Here is a 19,072-nt window from a genome sequence, read left to right as displayed (position 1 = left end):
CTTGGCCCCGCCGGCCGACGCCTTCGCCTTGCTCGCCTCCAGCTTGAACGAACCGGACGCTCCCTTGCCCTTCGTCTGCACCAGGGCGCCGGATTCGACGGCCCCCTTGAGGTACTTCTTGATGAACGGGGCCAGCTTGTCCGCGTCGACCTTGTAGTTGGCCGAGATGTACTTCTTGATGGCCTGCAGGGAGGAGCCGCCGCGCTCCTTCAGCTCCTTGATGGCGTTGTTCACCATCTCGGACGTCTTCGGGTGCGAGGGCTTCGCCTTCGGCTTCTTGGAGGCGGCGGCGGCGGACGCTTTCGCCTTCTTGGCCGGAGTCGCCGGCAGGGGGGAGGCGGCCGCGGGTGCTGCTGTGTCTGCCATCTTGCGAGTCTTGTTGCGTTGCGTTCTGTAGCGAGCGTAGAGCGGTTGCGGGGGGACGATTAGTTCCCGTATTTGTCGTCAGACGGCGCTCGTTCTCGCCTGTCGGTAAAAATTTATACCGTGTCGCGGACGGTCGGTGCGCGCTTGTCGATTTTGCCGATGAAAAGTGTTGTCATTTATGCTTAGGCGGCCGGACGAAAACCGCCCTGGCGGCCGAACGGATCCGCCCGGGGACGCGGAGCGCGGCGGGTCCCGCGGCCGGGAGGTCCCGCCGTCGGCCGGCGGCCGGGTCGGCCGGCCCGGGGGCCGGGCCGCGGCGCGGCGGACGTTTAGAGGCGCAAAAGCTGCAGGGCGGCAGCGTTGGGCGGCCGAAAGCCGGCCGCGAATGCGTCTCCCCGGCGAGCTGGCGGCCCGGGCGCGCGCCGCCCCCGTCGGGCAGGACCCGGCCCCGGGTCCGAGACGTCCGCCGGCCGCGGAGGGCCTCCGGTGGCGGAGCGAGGGCCCCCCGAAGCGGCCGGACGTAACACACGCGAACGCCGACGGACCGCCGGAGAGCGTCCGGGCCGAGAGAGAGACCTGCCTCCGGGTCGGGAGCGAATATTATCTAGTGAATTATAACGATTGATCGATCTACTAACGGCTATCGTAGGATTACATGTCGAACGAGTGAGACGCGAAAAGATAGAAGAAAAGAATAGAATTAAAAAAAAAAAAAAATACATTAATATAATAACGATCCGTCGTTTGCGAGGAATCGTATCACGAATGGGATGGATAGTAGTAGTAGTAGTAGTAGTAGAATCATCGGAAGGCGTAAGTGAAAGAAAGAAGAATAGAAGTTAGAAAAAATATAAATAAAGAAAGGAAAAAGAGGAGTTGGGAGAATGATAGAAGTAGATGAATAGAAAAGAAAGAACGAATAAAACAGACCGATAATAAGTATGAATGATTCCGGTCTACGTGCAAAATGACGCGAGCTCCGCGCGCAGTAGTAGGCTCGTTCTGTAAAAAGTGAAACGTCATCGACTTATAAAAAAAAAAAAAAAAAAAAAAAAAATCGAAATCGGGATGATGATGATATATAATCGGGTGAGATGCGACGATGATGATGATTCGTGTCGCCGTAGCGGTGCGTACGACCGACGATGACGACGATGACGATGATACGCGTGAAGAAGAACAATAATAACAATATGTGATAATAGGAATATGTATTAAATGAAATATGAAAAATAAAAACGTGTATCTACTGTTGAAGATGTGTATGTATGTATGTCGAATGTCGGGGCGAGTTCGGTAGGTGATCGGAAATGGTATTTGTAATGAGAATAGTTGTCAGGTGTATATTAGTATGCATAAAGAATGAAGAAGAAGCGAAGGAAAGGGGGAAAAAAAAAAAAAAAAAAAATGACTAGGTAAGGTGACATGTCGAAGAGGCCCTCGAGGATATGGCACCGTACGTACGATAGTATGATAGAATCGTACGGCTTCGAGAACCGCAAGGGAGCGGAGTATCCGCACACGATGATAGTACGTAGAAATCATTGATTTTTTTTCACTCTCGCTCTCTCTCTCTATCCTTTCCTGAATTGTATTCATGTTTATATAAATGTACATATCATAATACGCGACGCAAATTTGGGAGTCAAAAAAAAAAAAACATAAAAGAAATGAAAGTGACAGCAAAAGGGTGACAGCTGTTTCGCCTGAAAAGGGTGACAGCTGTTTCGCCCTAAAACTGAAGAAGAAGAAGAAGGTGACAGCTGTTACGACCAGAGAGAACTCAAAAAAAAATCACAGCAGTTCCGCTCGGGGAAAAAAAAAAAACCAAAAACAAAAAACTGCGAAAGGTGACAGCAATTTTGCAACCGAAACAACGGCCAAATAAAAAGAAGGAGAAAAAAATGTGTATATATATAATATACATGCGTACGTATATGATTTTTTATATAAAAAAAGGACAATTTTGATCGGACGCCCGGCTAATCGTGCGATAGGCAATCGCCGCGCACCGCGGCGCGGCCGGTTGCGCGATCCGTTACGGGGCGCTTATCACTGTTGCGCTTCTCGTTCTATTATCGTAGTTATTATTTACACACACATCTGTCTATAGTATAATATATTTGCAGTAAGTATTTGGATTATTCGTGTGGTGGTCCTGATAAGGACCTTTGTTAATTGCGCTGTATTAGATGGTTTAACGTAGACGACGACGGCGCTGTTGATGTCGATGATTATTATGATGATGACGATGTCGGTGTGTATAGATTACAATATTCGGTGCAGACGAATATCGCGCGTCCGTGTGCGTGTCGCGTCGTGTTTCAACGCGCTGGCGCTGGCGCTGGCGCCTACTTGGAGCTGGTGTACTTGGTGACGGCCTTGGTGCCCTCGCTGACGGCGTGCTTGGCCAGCTCCCCGGGCAGCAGCAGCCTGACGGCGGTCTGGATCTCCCTGCTGGTGATCGTCGACCTCTTGTTGTAGTGGGCGAGACGGGACGCCTCGGCGGCGATGCGCTCGAAGATGTCGTTCACGAAGCTGTTCATGATGCTCATCGCCTTACTGGAGATTCCGGTGTCGGGATGCACCTGCTTGAGCACCTTGTAGATGTAGATGGCGTAGCTCTCCTTCCTCCTGCGCTTCGACTTCTTCTTGTCCCCCTTGGAGATGTTCTTCTGGGCCTTGCCCGACTTCTTGGCTGCCTTTCCGCTCGTCTTGGGCGGCATTGTCTCTTCTTATCTCGGAATAGATGCGGCGTAGAGTGGAGCAGAGGAGTCGCGGTGGACTGTCTGTACTGTGCGGTGTGCGTGGCGCAAACTTGACTTGACTTGACTTGAATCTAATGGCTCATAGAGTACCGGGTCGACATGACCCCCTACTCCTTCATCGGGTTATAAAATTTTGATTTTACTGAATGAATTTAATGGGTTATAGGTTAAAACCTATGAAGGGGTTAGAAAAATACGCAGAGTGCTGCGGGATGGTTACTGGGAGGGGAGGAGGACCTCTTTCGGTCTTTTGTAGCGACGGTACGAGTGAAGCTCGTACTTCGCGAGTGAGTTTATTGTGGGGTTGGCGTGTGCGGCTAGTCCGCCATAGAAGCGCTCCGATAGCGCGGTTATGTACTTATTTACGCGGGGTACGTCGGACTCTCTGTGGAGTTGAGAGATTCTCGTCCAGAAGGGGGCTTTCAACGCAGTGCGGAGCACTTTGTTCTGGAAGACTTGTAATTTGCTTAGGTGTGTTCTGGCCGCGTATCCCCAGACGGGGGCGGCGTATGTTAAGATGGGACGGATGACCGTTTTATAGATAAGCAACTTGTTGTCGATCGAGAGTTTGCTGTTTCTCCCGAGCATCGGGTAGAGGGCCGACAGTACCCCGGAGGCAGAGTTGACTTTACTTTCGATGTGACGTTTCCACGTCAGCTTGGAGTCGAGCGTGACTCCGAGATATTTAACGGATCCGGACCACGGGATGGATTGCCCGAACATCGTTATGTTTGGAGGAGTTCGCGGTCTCCTGCGAGTGAAAAGTGTGGTCACACTTTTACTCGGATTTATGGTAACTCGCCATTGTTTGCACCATTTTTCCAGGGCGTCGCATTGTTTTTGAACTCTCTCCTTTGCCAGGAGGGCGCTCAGCGAGCTCGACATGATTGCCGTGTCGTCGGCGAACTGCGCGATCTGAGTGTTGTAGTCGAGCGCAGCCGGTATGTCGCTCGAGTATACGTTGTATAGGATCGGTCCTAGCAGTGAGCCTTGTGGGACTCCCGCTCTGATGGGGCGTTCAGTCGAGAAGTGCGCATTCAATTTTATTCTGAACGTGCGATTTGCTAGATAATTAGCAATCAGCTGGATGGTCGAACGGGGTATTCCGAACGTGTCCATTTTGTATAGCAGGCCGGTGTGCCATACTCTGTCGAAAGCCTTACTGACGTCTAGAGATAACACTGCCGTGTGTTTGCGCGTATTGAAACCGTTGGTTATCTGCTCTACCACGCGAAGTAATTGGTGCAGCGTAGAGTGGTTAGCTCTGAAGCCGTGCTGCGTGTCCGGAATTATCGATTTTTCCGAGACTGTATCCTTCAACCGTTTGAGGATGATTTTCTCCAATACTTTCGAGAGACACGGAAGTAGACTGATCGGGCGGTGGTTTTGCGCGTCGAGTGGGTCCTTCCCCGGTTTGGGGATCAAGATGACGTCGGCTTGTTTGAATGCGGCGGGGAATTTACGGAGACGTAATGAGGCGTTTGAGATGGCTGTTATTGCGCAGATTCCCTTAGGGGGAATGTGTTTGAGGACTTTGTTCGAAATGGCGTCCGGGCCGGGAGCTTTTTTATTTTCGAGACGTGATATTATGGATTGGACCTCGCGCGGGGTGGTGAATTTAATCGCGGGGCCTTCTGGGAGTGAGTTTAAGAGTCTCTCTACGTGGAAGTTAACCTCGTTGACGAACGAGGGATCGTCGTGGGTGGTGTTCGGGGTGAACTGGGCTTCTAGGCTATCCGCGAAGGCTTCTGCCTTTTCCGCAGCGGAATAGACTGGTCCGTTGGGGCCGTTTAATGGGGAAATTCGCGTTTTAGGTCTTTTTAGGGACTTTGTAATTTTCCAGAAGGCGTTGCGGTCCTCGTCTAGGGATGAGATGAAGTCGTGCCATCGATCGTTGCGAAAGTCGCTTAAGGCTCTTTTAGCTTGTGCTGCGAGTCGGTTCATGCGCCTGCGGTCGGTCGGGTCGCGGTATTTTTGCCAGTCGGCGCGTGCTTTGTTCTTCTCCCTTATGATGCTTTTCAGATCGTCCGGGAGGTCGGGACGGTATTTGTCGATTTGGACTTCGACCGTGGCTGCAGCGGTAGCCTCTTTGATTTGACACACGAGGGTGGAGACGGCCGTGTTTAAGCTCGCTTCGTCGGGGATGGAAGTGGGGATCGTGATGGATTCGAATAGGCGGGGAAGTTTCGTCCAAGAAACTTTCTTCCTATTCAGTCCGACGGGGTCGGAGGGTAAGGTTCCGTCGGAGAGGTAGAGGAGCACGGGGTTGTGGTCCGACGAGAGCTCGCTTAGCACTTGCATGCTATACGCGTGAGTCGAGTTAGACATGACGATTATGTCTATGACGTCGGGGTTACCGTTATGCGGGTACAGCGTCGGGACGTCCGGTGCGTCTACGACGACCGAGGAGTGAATCGAGTAGTCGAACAAACTCCTACCTTTTTGATTGTTGAATCTACTGTGCCAGGAGGCGTGCTTAGCATTCAGGTCTCCTGCGAGGATTGTCGGAGTGTCGTCGGTGAACACTTTGTCCAGGTCCTCCGCGATGAGGTGCCTTTTCGGCGGGCTGTAGGCGGCTACGAGTTTGAGTGGTCCGGAGTTTTTTGTACTTATGACGACCGCGGTGGTTTCAATATTGTCGTTAGTCGCGGAGTCGAAGTGGCAATGGTCGATCGAATTCTTTATTATTATCGCGGTGCCACCTCCTCGGGTGTGCGTGCGATCGGTACGATACGTGACGTAGTTGGGAAAGCTAATTTTGTCGCTGGGTTTGAGCCATGATTCATTTATGAGCAGGACGTCTAGGTTGTACTCGGACAGAAATTCGGTGATTTCTGTCTTATGGGCCTTCACTTGACCGTTAGCGTTCCAGAACGCTGCCTGAAGGGCTTCCGGGTTGAAAGTTTTTCTAGCCATGGCTAGCCGTGATTAGCGCGTTGATGTGGTTCAACATCTCAGATGCTGAAGCCATGAAGGTCGCTAGCTGTTGCGCTGCAGCTGTGAGCGCCTCCAGTGGAGGGGGGGCGGGGTGACGGGCGGTGCGTGTGTCGGCGGACGCGGGTTGGGGACGCGGGGGTTGGGGGCGCGGGTGTTGGGGACGCGGGTCCCTGAGGTGCGTCGCGTAAGCGGGTGCGGGCCATTGCGGTACGGGGGGAGAGGGGTGCGGGGGACAGTAGTATGATTGGGGAGAGGGTTGGGTGGGTCTGGGGGTGGTGTGGGTGGTGGTAGGTCGGGGGGTGGTGAGAGTTTGGCCGCGTGTTTGGCGGTGTTCACGCCTCTGGGCCGGTTTTGGGGTGGGTTTGGCGGGGCAGCCTTTGTAGTTTGCCGTGTGCGGGCCGTCGCACAGGGCGCATTTCGCCGGCGTTTCGCGCGGTTTCTTGCATGCGGCGGAAGCGTGTCCGGCTCCGCATTTTACACAGCGCGGCTGGGCGTTGCAGCACGACGCTGAGTGTCCGTATGTTTGGCATTTAAAACACTGGCCCATACGGGGGCGGGAGCGTAGTCTCTCGACGTTGATCCTTAGGTGCAGGATTGTTTGAAGATCCGTGAAGATCTTCTTGGAGGCATCGGTGTGCCTCAGGTTCACGAGCATGAGCGGGATCGGCTTGCGGTTGCCGCCCGTTCTCATCCGGTGTACGGATATGACCTCGTACTTCGAGGCCAATTCGTTTACTACGTCCTGCGCTTCTACCGTTTCGGGTATTCCGCGCAGGACAATCTTCAGCGGCTTTTCGCCGGGAAGACGGAAAGAGTGATGGTCTACATTCTGCTCCATCATCATCTTTGTGACCTTATGGTGGTCACGCGGTGTTTTTACGAAGACCCAGAGGTTTTCGCCCCTGTTTTTTGCCGTGAAGTCAATTCCACGGGTCTCCATTGACTTTGCGAGGGCGCTCCAGTTGTCCTTTTTGTGGAGGACAATGGGGGGAATTCGCGAGGGCACGGGGGTCGGATCGGGGATTGCCGAATCTATTTGAGAAGCCGTCGCGGGAGAGTTGGATCGCATTGTCGGTACGGGCGCGGGCGCGGGGTAGATCGGTGCGGGGGTGGTCGGTGCGGGGGTGGTCGGTGCGGGGGTGGTCGGTACGGGCGCGGGGGTGATCGGTCGCGGGGACGCGGGGCTAGCGCGGTCCCGTTTTGGGGGTGGAGATTTCGCCTTCTTGGGTGAGGCGGGCGGAGAGGGACGGTTCCTCTTTCGTGATTGAATGGTGACCCATTCCATCGAGGTGGAGGCGGAGGCGACGGGGGACGGTGCGCGACGTCGGCGCGTCGGCGAGTTGGTCGGTGTACGAACCTCGTCGGACGAACTTTCGTCCGACGAGTATTCTGAAGAGGAGGCGGAGTCCGTTTTCCGCCTCTTCTCCTCTCTATGCCTTTGTAGGCATAGTTTGATAAGGTGCGATTTCTCCTTAGGGGAGAGATCGCGGTGCTCACGGGCACCTAGAAAGTCGTCTAAGTCCGACTCGTACTCGGTCGGACTGTCGTTTCGGTCGAGTTGGGGGGGGGGCATTGTGGATGGCGTGAGGCGCCCTACATGGGGAGGAGGATTCCTATGCTCTCTTTTTATAGAAAAATACCTGAGCCAATCGAAACAAGTCAAATAAAGAAAACTCACCGAGCGGCTGGAGGTCTTGGTGATGCACTGTAGTGTCTATCACAATTATCGAATCACTGTTATCGCGGCCTGCGTGACTCTCCGAGTGTCGGGAGTCGAGATCCTTACTCGTCTTTCAGGAGGCGCTCTTGTCCGTTGCTCTGAGAGACGATACTAGGTCGCGGATAACAATGATTGAGTGTCAATGTCACTGATAACTTCACGCGCGAAGGTAACACGGGATTTCACACGCGAAGGTAACACGATTTCACGATTTCACACGCGAAGGAAATAAACGGGCGGCGGGTTTTGAACTTTCCGGGCAGCGGCGTGATTGCTTCAAGGCGGTCGGGCAGCTTAGCGGAGCGGAGTGGAGCGAGCGAGGTCCGTACTGCTCGACGGTTAGCGGCCGTCGCGTCGTCGCCGTTGTCGTTGTCGTGTGGCGCAAACTGAAAAATCGACCGTTTTTGTCACTTCGGTCGGCGCACCCAGCCAGGGCCGCCGGTCGGGCCGTCCGGGCCGGCGGCAGGGGAGGGTCCCCCCGCGGGACCGGTCCCGGCGGCGCTGCGTGCGCTTCGCGGAGGGCGTAAATAAGGTGTGTGCGCCCGTTTTCGCCATTGACTTGACTTGACTCACCTCTCGACGGTCGCAACGTGCGCGCACTCCAGCTCGCACATCCTCGCTTCGCATATCGCAGAGAACCAGTTCAGATCTCCGACCACTCGCCATGTCGGGTCGCGGAAAGGGAGGCAAAGTGAAGGGAAAGGCAAAGTCCCGCTCGAACCGCGCCGGTCTGCAGTTCCCCGTCGGCCGTATCCACAGGCTGCTCAGGAAGGGCAACTACGCCGAGAGGGTCGGCGCCGGTGCGCCCGTGTACCTGGCCGCCGTCATGGAGTACCTGGCCGCCGAGGTGCTGGAGTTGGCCGGCAACGCCGCCAGGGATAACAAGAAGACGAGGATCATCCCCCGTCATCTTCAGTTGGCCATTCGCAACGACGAGGAGCTGAACAAGCTGCTCTCCGGGGTGACCATCGCCCAGGGAGGCGTCCTGCCCAACATCCAGGCCGTGCTCCTGCCCAAGAAGACCGAGAAGAAGGCGTAAGAATGATGATTCTGCGCCCGCTCATCCTCCACTCTTCTCTCTCTACTCCCCGGACTCCTCCGCCCGTTTCATCATCATCTCGCAGAGTAGTGTACACAAAGGTCCTTTTCAGGACCGCCACATGTATTTATTGCCAATCGTTACCCGTTCGCTGATTTTATAACTATTCTCATTATTTATGTACATTTAAGAAATATATCCGAAGCGCGCTAGGACCGTTCCGTCCGTGTGCGCGGACCTGAATTGTGGTATAGTATGGTAGTACCGATATGATATGCTAGAAACACTGATAATGAAATGAATAAAAATCGCAAGTAAATGAATGCGCGATGGGTAAAGCGCCCGGCGCACGCAACTTACGACGCGTGTCAATACGAGATGATCTCGGCGAGTGTTTTTGTTTAGAATTTTCACTCGTGAAATATATGAAATTAATAAGAGTCAAAGCCTGAGTAGGGTCATGATGAGCCGTGTCGCGCTTGGACGTTAGGTAATTAAAACGAAATGCGACATGATCTCAGCGCTGAGACGATAATGAAATTAATAAATCGTACGTTCCGGTACTCTTGCGTGATTTGAATGTTTAAAATTACTATTGATTCGCGAGTAAAATACATATTAATTTATTGGAAGTTATTATTATTATTATTATTATTATATATATTTTTTTTTTTTTTTTACTCAAGTATCGAAATCATACTGCTACGAGTATCAAAATCATACTGCTGGCGAATTCGATTGTGGATGATTAAGGTGTATGCGGTCCTGAAAAGGACCATTTTTATTCGAATCGATCGACCGATCGGAACGGGTCGAGGTGACGGCCGCCCGATACCACTGTACTGCGTGTTAGTCAATCAGACCGATCGACCGACCGACCGAAAATCGTGCCGCGTCTCGTCGCATAGAGCTCGCTTAGGCGCGCTCGCCTCGGATGCGCCTGGCCAGCTGGATGTCCTTGGGCATGATGGTGACGCGCTTGGCGTGGATCGCGCACAGGTTCGTGTCCTCGAAGAGGCCGACCAGGTAGGCCTCGCTCGCCTCCTGCAGGGCCATGACGGCCGAGCTCTGGAAGCGGAGGTCGGTCTTGAAGTCCTGGGCGATCTCGCGCACCAGGCGCTGGAAGGGGAGCTTGCGGATCAGCAGCTCGGTGCTCTTCTGGTAGCGGCGGATCTCCCTGAGCGCGACCGTGCCGGGCCTGTAGCGATGGGGCTTCTTCACGCCGCCGGTGGCCGGGGCGCTCTTGCGGGCCGCCTTCGTGGCCAGCTGCTTCCTGGGCGCCTTGCCCCCGGTGGACTTGCGAGCGGTCTGCTTCGTACGTGCCATGGCTGTAGCTGAGTAGGATTCTTCTCTCTATTCGGAAAAATTTCCCGGGCGCGTCATATTTATCGAAAATACCGTCTCCCCCGTGGGGGGGGATGGGCCGACGCCATTGGCCGATTCGAATATTCCCAACCGCCGGGCGGTCGGGCGGGACGGAGGGGACGGGACGGGACGGGACGGGACGGGACGGGACGGGACGGGACGGGTTCGACGGTGAAGCGAGACGGGAGATAGAGTGGAGAAACAATCGCATCCTCCCCGGAGAAATGTGCATGCAGAAAAATTACGAAAAACACTCAAAACCTAGCCTGGAATAATGTTATGCATATAACAAACTGAGACATATATTCGCGTGACGCGATACCGAGTCGCGCCGATCCTCTCGCCTCTCGCCCTCGCTGCTCGCGCGCGAGAGTGAGACGGCGCGCGTGTCGTCGTAGCTGTCGGATCGCTCGGCGGCGAGGGGAGACGCGGGCGCACGTCTGGTGCATAAAAGCGGCCCCGGCCGGCGAAAAACGCCACACGAATCCTACACACGCACGGTAGAGCACCGTGCGAGCAGCGACTACTGTAACCGAAAAGAAGACCACACGCAGAGAAGATGACCGGTCGCGGAAAGGGAGGAAAAGGTCTGGGGAAAGGAGGCGCCAAGCGACACAGGAAAGTCCTCCGCGATAACATCCAGGGCATCACGAAGCCGGCCATCCGCCGTCTGGCCCGCCGAGGCGGCGTCAAGCGCATCTCCGGTCTCATCTACGAGGAGACGCGCGGCGTCCTGAAGGTGTTCCTCGAGAACGTGATCAGGGACGCGGTCACCTACACCGAGCACGCCAAGAGGAAGACCGTCACCGCCATGGACGTCGTCTACGCCCTGAAGCGCCAGGGCCGCACCCTGTACGGTTTCGGAGGTTAAGTCGCCGATCTTCGCCGCTCTTCACCGCTCTTCACCGCTCTTCACCGCACCGCACGCAGCGCGAGATACATTCGCCCCGGCCGTCCCGACGCCCGCACGCCACCGCCACCACCGCACCGCGCTGCTACGCGCGATGTGAATGCGATTTGAAAACAAAAAACGGCCCTTCTCAGGGCCAACAACTGCCTGACCGACCCATGTCGTAACCGTTTTTCGCTTTTCGAAATTTAAATAACACAATACAATTACCTACGTGGATGGATAGAGCTTTGCTTTATTTCTTTCTTTTTTCTCTCTCGTACGGCTTCGAGAACCGCAAGGGAGCGGGGTATCCGCACACGATGATAGTGCGTACAAATCATTGATTTTTTTTTCACTCTCGCTCTCTCTCTCTATCCTTTCCTGAATTGTATTCATGTTTATATAAATGTACATATTATAATACGCGACGCAAATTTGGGAGTCTTAATAAAAAAAAACATAAAAGAAATGAGAGTGACAGCAAAAGGGTGACAGCTGTTTCGCCTGGAAACGGTGACAGCTGTTACGACCAGAGAGAACTCAAACTTAGTTTACTTACTTATACAATGTATGTATATTGTGGGCGTAAGTAACGTCGCTAATCACTCTCGAGTGAAAGATTCCAGGCCGGAAACAATCACGTGTCGTGGGAGTGTACGCGTATACAAGGAGAGAGAGATTAATAGTAGGTCATCCCATATTCACGTGACAACGATCCGACTACGCGTGATCCGGATGCGTTTGTGTGAATAGTTTTGCAGGTGGCGCGCGCGGCGTTGCCTTTTCTTTCAAAAACTGTTGTACTTTGTATCGATATATATTATATTTTATATTATGACGCAACGTCCGCTGACTAATGACTGTCGAGCGAAATATTCTAGGCCGGAGTGTGAACGCTCGTGTGGCATGGGAGTGCATGTAGTTCGTATATGGTATACGAGAGATATTTAATAAATCATCCCATTTCGATGAAAATAAATAATAATGAAAATTCACGAAAGTCACGAAAGACGACTGAGCGTGTTCCGAATAGGTGTGTGTGTGAATCGTTTGGTAGCCCTGACAAGGGCTTTTTGACTCTTCTGCGTGATCTGTGCAATATGACAATATGCAACGGCGGCTGCTGCGGCGACGACGACAAAGACGACTCCACCCCTACTTCTTCGGGGCGGCCTTCTTTGCCGCGGGCTTGGCCTTCGGGGCGGCGGCCTTCTTGGGCTTCGGCGCCTTGGGCTTCTTGGTGGGCGGCTTGGCGGTCTTCTTCGCCTTGGTCGGGCTCTTCGCCTTGGCGGGGGCGGCCTTCTTCGCGGCCGCCTTCTTGGCTGCCGGGGAGGCGGCGGCCTTCTTCGCCTTGGCGGGAGCCGCGGCCGCCTTCTTGGCGGGCTTCTTCTTCGCGGCGGCGGCGGCGGCGGATGACTTCTCCGCGGCCGGCTTCTTCTCCTTGGCGGGGGCGGCGCGCTTCTTGGAAGCGGCGGACGCGGCGGGCTTGCTCTTCTTCTTGGCCCCGCCGGCCGACGCCTTCGCCTTGCTCGCCTCCAGCTTGAACGAACCGGACGCTCCCTTGCCCTTCGTCTGCACCAGGGCGCCGGATTCGACGGCCCCCTTGAGGTACTTCTTGATGAACGGGGCCAGCTTGTCCGCGTCGACCTTGTAGTTGGCCGAGATGTACTTCTTGATGGCCTGCAGGGAGGAGCCGCCGCGCTCCTTCAGCTCCTTGATGGCGTTGTTCACCATCTCGGACGTCTTCGGGTGCGAGGGCTTCGCCTTCGGCTTCTTGGAGGCGGCGGCGGCGGACGCTTTCGCCTTCTTGGCCGGAGTCGCCGGCAGGGGGGAGGCGGCCGCGGGTGCTGCTGTGTCTGCCATCTTGCGAGTCTTGTTGCGTTGCGTTCTGTAGCGAGCGTAGAGCGGTTGCGGGGGGACGATTAGTTCCCGTATTTGTCGTCAGACGGCGCTCGTTCTCGCCTGTCGGTAAAAATTTATACCGTGTCGCGGACGGTCGGTGCGCGCTTGTCGATTTTGCCGATGAAAAGTGTTGTCATTTATGCTTAGGCGGCCGGACGAAAACCGCCCTGGCGGCCGAACGGATCCGCCCGGGGACGCGGAGCGCGGCGGGTCCCGCGGCCGGGAGGTCCCGCCGTCGGCCGGCGGCCGGGTCGGCCGGCCCGGGGGCCGGGCCGCGGCGCGGCGGACGTTTAGAGGCGCAAAAGCTGCAGGGCGGCAGCGTTGGGCGGCCGAAAGCCGGCCGCGAATGCGTCTCCCCGGCGAGCTGGCGGCCCGGGCGCGCGCCGCCCCCGTCGGGCAGGACCCGGCCCCGGGTCCGAGACGTCCGCCGGCCGCGGAGGGCCTCCGGTGGCGGAGCGAGGGCCCCCCGAAGCGGCCGGACGTAACACACGCGAACGCCGACGGACCGCCGGAGAGCGTCCGGGCCGAGAGAGAGACCTGCCTCCGGGTCGGGAGCGAATATTATCTAGTGAATTATAACGATTGATCGATCTACTAACGGCTATCGTAGGATTACATGTCGAACGAGTGAGACGCGAAAAGATAGAAGAAAAGAATAGAATTAAAAAAAAAAAAAAATACATTAATATAATAACGATCCGTCGTTTGCGAGGAATCGTATCACGAATGGGATGGATAGTAGTAGTAGTAGTAGTAGTAGAATCATCGGAAGGCGTAAGTGAAAGAAAGAAGAATAGAAGTTAGAAAAAATATAAATAAAGAAAGGAAAAAGAGGAGTTGGGAGAATGATAGAAGTAGATGAATAGAAAAGAAAGAACGAATAAAACAGACCGATAATAAGTATGAATGATTCCGGTCTACGTGCAAAATGACGCGAGCTCCGCGCGCAGTAGTAGGCTCGTTCTGTAAAAAGTGAAACGTCATCGACTTATAAAAAAAAAAAAAAAAAAAAAAAAAATCGAAATCGGGATGATGATGATATATAATCGGGTGAGATGCGACGATGATGATGATTCGTGTCGCCGTAGCGGTGCGTACGACCGACGATGACGACGATGACGATGATACGCGTGAAGAAGAACAATAATAACAATATGTGATAATAGGAATATGTATTAAATGAAATATGAAAAATAAAAACGTGTATCTACTGTTGAAGATGTGTATGTATGTATGTCGAATGTCGGGGCGAGTTCGGTAGGTGATCGGAAATGGTATTTGTAATGAGAATAGTTGTCAGGTGTATATTAGTATGCATAAAGAATGAAGAAGAAGCGAAGGAAAGGGGGAAAAAAAAAAAAAAAAAAAAATGACTAGGTAAGGTGACATGTCGAAGAGGCCCTCGAGGATATGGCACCGTACGTACGATAGTATGATAGAATCGTACGGCTTCGAGAACCGCAAGGGAGCGGAGTATCCGCACACGATGATAGTACGTAGAAATCATTGATTTTTTTTCACTCTCGCTCTCTCTCTCTATCCTTTCCTGAATTGTATTCATGTTTATATAAATGTACATATCATAATACGCGACGCAAATTTGGGAGTCAAAAAAAAAAAAACATAAAAGAAATGAAAGTGACAGCAAAAGGGTGACAGCTGTTTCGCCTGAAAAGGGTGACAGCTGTTTCGCCCTAAAACTGAAGAAGAAGAAGAAGGTGACAGCTGTTACGACCAGAGAGAACTCAAAAAAAAATCACAGCAGTTCCGCTCGGGGAAAAAAAAAAAACCAAAAACAAAAAACTGCGAAAGGTGACAGCAATTTTGCAACCGAAACAACGGCCAAATAAAAAGAAGGAGAAAAAAATGTGTATATATATAATATACATGCGTACGTATATGATTTTTTATATAAAAAAAGGACAATTTTGATCGGACGCCCGGCTAATCGTGCGATAGGCAATCGCCGCGCACCGCGGCGCGGCCGGTTGCGCGATCCGTTACGGGGCGCTTATCACTGTTGCGCTTCTCGTTCTATTATCGTAGTTATTATTTACACACACATCTGTCTATAGTATAATATATTTGCAGTAAGTATTTGGATTATTCGTGTGGTGGTCCTGATAAGGACCTTTGTTAATTGCGCTGTATTAGATGGTTTAACGTAGACGACGACGGCGCTGTTGATGTCGATGATTATTATGATGATGACGATGATGACGATGTCGGTGTGTATAGATTACAATATTCGGTGCAGACGAATATCGCGCGTCCGTGTGCGTGTCGCGTCGTGTTTCAACGCGCTGGCGCTGGCGCTGGCGCCTACTTGGAGCTGGTGTACTTGGTGACGGCCTTGGTGCCCTCGCTGACGGCGTGCTTGGCCAGCTCCCCGGGCAGCAGCAGCCTGACGGCGGTCTGGATCTCCCTGCTGGTGATCGTCGACCTCTTGTTGTAGTGGGCGAGACGGGACGCCTCGGCGGCGATGCGCTCGAAGATGTCGTTCACGAAGCTGTTCATGATGCTCATCGCCTTACTGGAGATTCCGGTGTCGGGATGCACCTGCTTGAGCACCTTGTAGATGTAGATGGCGTAGCTCTCCTTCCTCCTGCGCTTCGACTTCTTCTTGTCCCCCTTGGAGATGTTCTTCTGGGCCTTGCCCGACTTCTTGGCTGCCTTTCCGCTCGTCTTGGGCGGCATTGTCTCTTCTTATCTCGGAATAGATGCGGCGTAGAGTGGAGCAGAGGAGTCGCGGTGGACTGTCTGTACTGTGCGGTGTGCGTGGCGCAAACTGAAAAATCGACCGTTTTTGTCACTTCGGTCGGCGCACCCAGCCAGGGCCGCCGGTCGGGCCGTCCGGGCCGGCGGCAGGGGAGGGTCCCCCCGCGGGACCGGTCCCGGCGGCGCTGCGTGCGCTTCGCGGAGGGCGTAAATAAGGTGTGTGCGCCCGTTTTCGCCATTGACTTGACTTGACTCACCTCTCGACGGTCGCAACGTGCGCGCACTCCAGCTCGCACATCCTCGCTTCGCATATCGCAGAGAACCAGTTCAGATCTCCGACCACTCGCCATGTCGGGTCGCGGAAAGGGAGGCAAAGTGAAGGGAAAGGCAAAGTCCCGCTCGAACCGCGCCGGTCTGCAGTTCCCCGTCGGCCGTATCCACAGGCTGCTCAGGAAGGGCAACTACGCCGAGAGGGTCGGCGCCGGTGCGCCCGTGTACCTGGCCGCCGTCATGGAGTACCTGGCCGCCGAGGTGCTGGAGTTGGCCGGCAACGCCGCCAGGGATAACAAGAAGACGAGGATCATCCCCCGTCATCTTCAGTTGGCCATTCGCAACGACGAGGAGCTGAACAAGCTGCTCTCCGGGGTGACCATCGCCCAGGGAGGCGTCCTGCCCAACATCCAGGCCGTGCTCCTGCCCAAGAAGACCGAGAAGAAGGCGTAAGAATGATGATTCTGCGCCCGCTCATCCTCCACTCTTCTCTCTCTACTCCCCGGACTCCTCCGCCCGTTTCATCATCATCTCGCAGAGTAGTGTACACAAAGGTCCTTTTCAGGACCGCCACATGTATTTATTGCCAATCGTTACCCGTTCGCTGATTTTATAACTATTCTCATTATTTATGTACATTTAAGAAATATATCCGAAGCGCGCTAGGACCGTTCCGTCCGTGTGCGCGGACCTGAATTGTGGTATAGTATGGTAGTACCGATATGATATGCTAGAAACACTGATAATGAAATGAATAAAAATCGCAAGTAAATGAATGCGCGATGGGTAAAGCGCCCGGCGCACGCAACTTACGACGCGTGTCAATACGAGATGATCTCGGCGAGTGTTTTTGTTTAGAATTTTCACTCGTGAAATATATGAAATTAATAAGAGTCAAAGCCTGAGTAGGGTCATGATGAGCCGTGTCGCGCTTGGACGTTAGGTAATTAAAACGAAATGCGACATGATCTCAGCGCTGAGACGATAATGAAATTAATAAATCGTACGTTCCGGTACTCTTGCGTGATTTGAATGTTTAAAATTACTATTGATTCGCGAGTAAAATACATATTAATTTATTGGAAGTTATTATTATTATTATTATTATTTTTTTTTTTTTTTTTAACTCAAGTATCGAAATCATACTGCTACGAGTATCAAAATCATACTGCTGGCGAATTCGATTGTGGATGATTAAGGTGTATGCGGTCCTGAAAAGGACCATTTTTATTCGAATCGATCGACCGATCGGAACGGGTCGAGGTGACGGCCGCCCGATACCACTGTACTGCGTGTTAGTCAATCAGACCGATCGACCGACCGACCGAAAATCGTGCCGCGTCTCGTCGCATAGAGCTCGCTTAGGCGCGCTCGCCTCGGATGCGCCTGGCCAGCTGGATGTCCTTGGGCATGATGGTGACGCGCTTGGCGTGGATCGCGCACAGGTTCGTGTCCTCGAAGAGGCCGACCAGGTAGGCCTCGCTCGCCTCCTGCAGGGCCATGACGGCCGAGCTCTGGAAGCGGAGGTCGGTCTTGAAGTCCTGGGCGATCTCGCGCACCAGGCGCTGGAAGGGGAGCTTGCGGATCAGCAGCTCGGTGCTCTTCTGGTAGCGGCGGATCTCCCTGAGCGCGACCGTGCCGGGCCTGTAGCGATGGGGCTTCTTCACGCCGCCGGTGGCCGGGGCGCTCTTGCGGGCCGCCTTCGTGGCCAGCTGCTTCCTGGGCGCCTTGCCCCCGGTGGACTTGCGAGCGGTCTGCTTCGTACGTGCCATGGCTGTAGCTGAGTAGGATTCTTCTCTCTATTCGGAAAAATTTCCCGGGCGCGTCATATTTATCGAAAATACCGTCTCCCCCGTGGGGGGGGATGGGCCGACGCCATTGGCCGATTCGAATATTCCCAACCGCCGGGCGGTCGGGCGGGACGGAGGGGACGGGACGGGACGGGACGGGACGGGACGGGACGGGACGGGCTCGACGGTGAAGCGAGACGGGAGATAGAGTGGAGAAACAATCGCATCCTCCCCGGAGAAATGTGCATGCAGAAAAATTACGAAAAACACTCAAAACCTAGCCTGGAATAATGTTATGCATATAACAAACTGAGACATATATTCGCGTGACGCGATACCGAGTCGCGCCGATCCTCTCGCCTCTCGCCCTCGCTGCTCGCGCGCGAGAGTGAGACGGCGCGCGTGTCGTCGTAGCTGTCGGATCGCTCGGCGGCGAGGGGAGACGCGGGCGCACGTCTGGTGCATAAAAGCGGCCCCGGCCGGCGAAAAACGCCACACGAATCCTACACACGCACGGTAGAGCACCGTGCGAGCAGCGACTACTGTAACCGAAAAGAAGACCACACGCAGAGAAGATGACCGGTCGCGGAAAGGGAGGAAAAGGTCTGGGGAAAGGAGGCGCCAAGCGACACAGGAAAGTCCTCCGCGATAACATCCAGGGCATCACGAAGCCGGCCATCCGCCGTCTGGCCCGCCGAGGCGGCGTCAAGCGCATCTCCGGTCTCATCTACGAGGAGACGCGCGGCGTCCTGAAGGTGTTCCTCGAGAACGTGATCAGGGACGCGGTCACCTACACCGAGCACGCCAAGAGGAAGACCGTCACCGCCATGGACGTCGTCTACGCCCTGAAGCGCCAGGGCCGCACCCTGTACGGTTTCGGAGGTTAAGTCGCCGATCTTCGCCGCTCTTCACCGCTCTTCACCGCTCTTCACCGCACCGCACGCAGCGCGAGATACATTCGCCCCGGCCGTCCCGACGCCCGCACGCCACCGCCACCACCGCACCGCGCTGCTACGCGCGATGTGAATGCGATTTGAAAACAAAAAACGGCCCTTCTCAGGGCCAACAACTGCCTGACCGACCCATGTCGTAACCGTTTTTCGCTTTTCGAAATTTAAATAACACAATACAATTACCTACGTGGATGGATAGAGCTTTGCTTTATTTCTTTCTTTTTTCTCTCTCGTACGGCTTCGAGAACCGCAAGGGAGCGGGGTATCCGCACACGATGATAGTGCGTACAAATCATTGATTTTTTTTTCACTCTCGCTCTCTCTCTCTATCCTTTCCTGAATTGTATTCATG

General features: G+C 54.1%; 8 protein-coding genes across 8 annotated transcripts; 4 read left to right on the top strand and 4 right to left on the bottom strand.

Moving 5' to 3' along the window:
• Positions 1–2,717: 2,717 nt before the first annotated feature.
• On the bottom strand, positions 2,718–3,092 carry LOC148299393 (histone H2B). Its single transcript, XM_088276139.1, has one exon. It carries the CDS (start codon positions 3,090–3,092, stop codon positions 2,718–2,720), a length of 375 nt encoding a protein of 124 aa, XP_088132265.1.
• A 5,363-nt stretch (positions 3,093–8,455) lies between these two features.
• On the top strand, positions 8,456–8,830 carry LOC148299392 (histone H2A). The gene has a single exon (XM_088276138.1). The coding sequence runs from the start codon at positions 8,456–8,458 to the stop codon at positions 8,828–8,830; it is 375 nt and encodes a 124-aa protein (XP_088132264.1).
• Positions 8,831–9,745: 915 nt separating this feature from the next.
• Positions 9,746–10,156, bottom strand: LOC148299391 (histone H3). Its single transcript, XM_088276137.1, has one exon. It carries the CDS (start codon positions 10,154–10,156, stop codon positions 9,746–9,748), a length of 411 nt encoding a protein of 136 aa, XP_088132263.1.
• A 598-nt stretch (positions 10,157–10,754) lies between these two features.
• On the top strand, positions 10,755–11,206 carry LOC148299390 (histone H4). Its single transcript, XM_088276154.1, has one exon. The coding sequence runs from the start codon at positions 10,755–10,757 to the stop codon at positions 11,064–11,066; it is 312 nt and encodes a 103-aa protein (XP_088132280.1). The 3' UTR covers positions 11,067–11,206.
• Positions 11,207–15,311: 4,105 nt separating this feature from the next.
• Positions 15,312–15,686, bottom strand: LOC148299389 (histone H2B). The gene has a single exon (XM_088276135.1). The coding sequence runs from the start codon at positions 15,684–15,686 to the stop codon at positions 15,312–15,314; it is 375 nt and encodes a 124-aa protein (XP_088132261.1).
• Positions 15,687–16,055: 369 nt separating this feature from the next.
• Positions 16,056–16,430, top strand: LOC148299388 (histone H2A). Its single transcript, XM_088276134.1, has one exon. The coding sequence runs from the start codon at positions 16,056–16,058 to the stop codon at positions 16,428–16,430; it is 375 nt and encodes a 124-aa protein (XP_088132260.1).
• Positions 16,431–17,338: 908 nt separating this feature from the next.
• On the bottom strand, positions 17,339–17,749 carry LOC148299387 (histone H3). The gene has a single exon (XM_088276133.1). It carries the CDS (start codon positions 17,747–17,749, stop codon positions 17,339–17,341), a length of 411 nt encoding a protein of 136 aa, XP_088132259.1.
• A 593-nt stretch (positions 17,750–18,342) lies between these two features.
• LOC148299386 (histone H4) lies at positions 18,343–18,794 on the top strand. The gene has a single exon (XM_088276150.1). It carries the CDS (start codon positions 18,343–18,345, stop codon positions 18,652–18,654), a length of 312 nt encoding a protein of 103 aa, XP_088132276.1. The 3' UTR covers positions 18,655–18,794.
• The last annotated feature ends 278 nt before the right edge of the window (positions 18,795–19,072 follow it).

The sequence above is a fragment of the Brachycentrus maculatus genome, unplaced genomic scaffold, assembly GCF_059751285.1.
Source record: "Brachycentrus maculatus isolate JH-2025_06_01 unplaced genomic scaffold, ASM5975128v1 h1tg001171l, whole genome shotgun sequence".
Lineage (NCBI taxonomy): Eukaryota > Metazoa > Arthropoda > Insecta > Trichoptera > Brachycentridae > Brachycentrus > Brachycentrus maculatus.
This window is presented reverse-complemented; position numbering and strand designations above follow the sequence as displayed.